The following is a 2,892-nucleotide window of genomic DNA, read 5'->3' as shown; positions in this document are numbered from 1 at the left end:
GCTTCTTCGTACGTCATTGCAGAATCGCCGGCTCGATAGAGTGCTGCTCGTAGCTCGTAGCACGGCTGCATCCGCAGCTCTGCCTTGCGCATGCACCGCAGCACGGCAGCGTGTTGGCGTCCCTGCATCTCCACCTTGCAGTACGCATCAGAGCATGTCACTATCTCATGTAGGACTGGTGAAGCCTCACTGTTCTTCGTGGGATTGTAACATGCTCTGATTGTAACATGCAGCGCGGTGGTGCCACACGATCGTGTGGGATCGGACGGCGCCGGACGCGCAGGTTTGATAAAAGACAAGAAATCTTCCGACTTATTTAAAACGTTTTCCAAATTATTTTCAACAAGGACAAGTTCCGCTCAAAACAAATTTCACCAAATCAAACTTTTTACTCAAAAAAATAATCAAGATAAGATAATGTACTTAGTTACCATAGTCAGGGCACCATAAGTACATATATATAGTGCAAGTCACCGCGGTTACAAGGCAAAGACACGCGGGCTAATACGAGCCAGCATCGGAATCACGACGAAGGATCCAGAACTAGACCGGCGAACACCACGACGCCGGTGAGCTCCTCCTTGGTCAAGAACATGAAAGGGTGGTCGGCGACGAAGTCCACGTATTTGACCGGCCTGCTCATCACCGCGGGACAGGTAAAAGTCATACTGGTTACCGCGGTCGTCGCGGCCGCTTCGGTCCCTTCCTCGTTCACCTCCACCAGGGACTGGTGGTAGACGTTGGACACGACGAGGGACCCCTTGGAGTCCTCCAGCATCTCCGAGAAGTCGGCGGCGTCGTCGTCGAACGGCAGGCGCAGCCCGAGGCCCTGCAGCAGCCCCGTCGCCTCCGTCTTGTACGACACGGTGAACTTTGGCAGCCGGAAGTCGCGCACGGGGACCATGTCTCTCAGGTCCATGGAGCCCGCCTCGAGCAGCTCCGGGCTGGAGGCCAGCTTCCGCACCATGCTCGGCAGGCCGTGGAGCTCGTTCGGGAGGTAGACGTACATGGCGAAGTGCCGCCGCAGGTGCTCGACACCGCGGCGGCCGGGCGCGTAATGAAGTTTCAGGACCTTCCACTCGGGGCAGCAGGCGATGTGCTGGCTCTCGCCACTCGACATGAACGGCACGCGGACATGGCCGCCGTTGAGCAGGTAGAATCTGTGTTGCTGCGTGAGCCGGGCGTCGAACTTGCTCTCCCAGACGCCCTTGAAGTAGAGCGCGTTCGCGAGGATGACCCGCGTGCCGGCGCCGACGGAGCCCTGTGGCAGGAAGCCCTTGATCCGCCCTGCCGTCGCAGCCTGGACCCACCGGTTGATGTCCCGCCTCGCTTCCTCCGGCTGGAAAAACAAAGTTTATCAATGAACTCAGGCGAGCTCATAGGCATGGGAGAGAAGACAGAAGATAATTTACCTTTGTTGTGAAGGACGCTGCGTACGCTTGGGCGCGGAACTGGTCGGCGACAACGCCGGCGTAGTCGGCCTTGAGGCGTGCTGACGCGGCGTCGACCCAGACACTGTTGGCGAACCGCACCTTCGGCCCGCCGTGATCGCCGGCGCTGTGGGCGAGCACGCGTAGGGCGACATCCGACGCGAGCAGTGCGTGGGCGCGGCCGCCGGCGGGGCCGAGGAAGGCGACGATCTCGTCGAGCGTGGCGCCGCGGGCAGCCGTACCAAGGAGCATCACCGCGGCGTGGATGGAGACCGGGGACACGGCAATGTTTTTGCTGCTGGCGCTAGCGCCGGCCGCGAGGGCGATGTGGTGGAGCGCGCGTATTGAGAATGCAGCCTCGCCACGGGCGGCCTCCGCGACCTCCGGCTCCATGGCTGCCTGCCTGCCACGGGCGTGGGTCTCGCGGTTTCTTGGTGCTGGTGGTGCGGGTCGAGGCGTGGGGTTTTTGGGTTCTGGGTTTTGTAGGGAGAGGTGGCGCGTACGTTGGACGCACGGGGTGTCGCGTCCATACCACGCTATGGATGCACTTCGATTTTGAGTATGTTTCGTCCTGCGTTTAGCCATATTCTGATGTATGTAGATATCACGTTACATAATGACGATGAACTACAACGTCACGCTCCAACCTTATGGGCTTATGGCATGTTTCCGGCGGTCTTCTAAAGTGGGAGAGCACATAGCACCAGTCCAGTTATTCCAAGTAAACGTTTCTAGGTTTTCCCCTAGTTTATAGGGTTCCACCGCTCCTCTGGCGATCCTCGCCAGAGTCCACGTAAACTCTCGCCGATCGCCGATTCCCTCCGGTCGCCGGTGAGATCTACCACTTCTCGCAGCGCACGCCCGCTTGCATGGCGGATCCAACGCGTCAGATGACAGGGGGGCAGGGGGAAGAGACGGAGGCGGAAGTAGGGTTAGGGCTTGAGGGGGCGACCGGATCTGGAGATCATGATGGGGTCAGGGAAGATGGAAGCCAAAACAACTCGATGGCAGATGGGGGGAGTCACAGCTCGCAGGCAAGGAGGAGTGCATCTGGTGGAGGGGAGGATGAGCATGGTTCGTACTTTGGGCCGGGGCCTGATCTTGAGGATCAGTTCGCCGGGATGAAGTTGCATGGGAAGGAAGAGGAGGATCTGGATTTCTCAGAGGAGGTGGAAGATTTGATCAAAGATGTTCGCTGGTTAGCCTTGTTCCGGGTTCATACGACTAAGCCGTTCAGTCATGCGGCGCTCTTGACGCAGATGCGTAATGCATGGTCGGCGGCGCATGGCGTGACTTTCAATATCAAGGGGCCCAATTTGTTCCTTATTCAGTGCCACTGCTTGGGAGATTGGAGGAAGATCATGGAGGGAGGGCCGTGGCTGTTCCGACGGGCTCCTGTGGTGATCCAGGAGTATGACGGATTTTCAGATGTCAAGGGCTATAAACTAAACAAGGTACCGTT

The 2,892-nt window shown here is 58.5% G+C and overlaps 1 protein-coding gene across 1 annotated transcript; it reads right to left on the bottom strand.

Annotated features, from left to right (window-relative positions):
- Positions 1-523: 523 nt before the first annotated feature.
- LOC119280060 (serpin-Z1-like) lies at positions 524-1,823 on the bottom strand. The gene is made up of 2 exons (XM_037561055.1): positions 1,413-1,823; positions 524-1,339 (listed from the first exon to the last, which is right to left on the bottom strand). Exons 1-2 carry the CDS (start codon positions 1,821-1,823, stop codon positions 524-526), a joined length of 1,227 nt encoding a protein of 408 aa, XP_037416952.1.
- Positions 1,824-2,892: the final 1,069 nt, after the last annotated feature.

This window comes from Triticum dicoccoides, chromosome 3B (genome assembly GCF_002162155.2).
Source record: "Triticum dicoccoides isolate Atlit2015 ecotype Zavitan chromosome 3B, WEW_v2.0, whole genome shotgun sequence".
Classification (NCBI taxonomy): domain Eukaryota; kingdom Viridiplantae; phylum Streptophyta; class Magnoliopsida; order Poales; family Poaceae; genus Triticum; species Triticum dicoccoides.
Note: the sequence above shows the minus strand (reverse complement) of the source record. Positions and strands in the feature narration are given on the sequence as shown.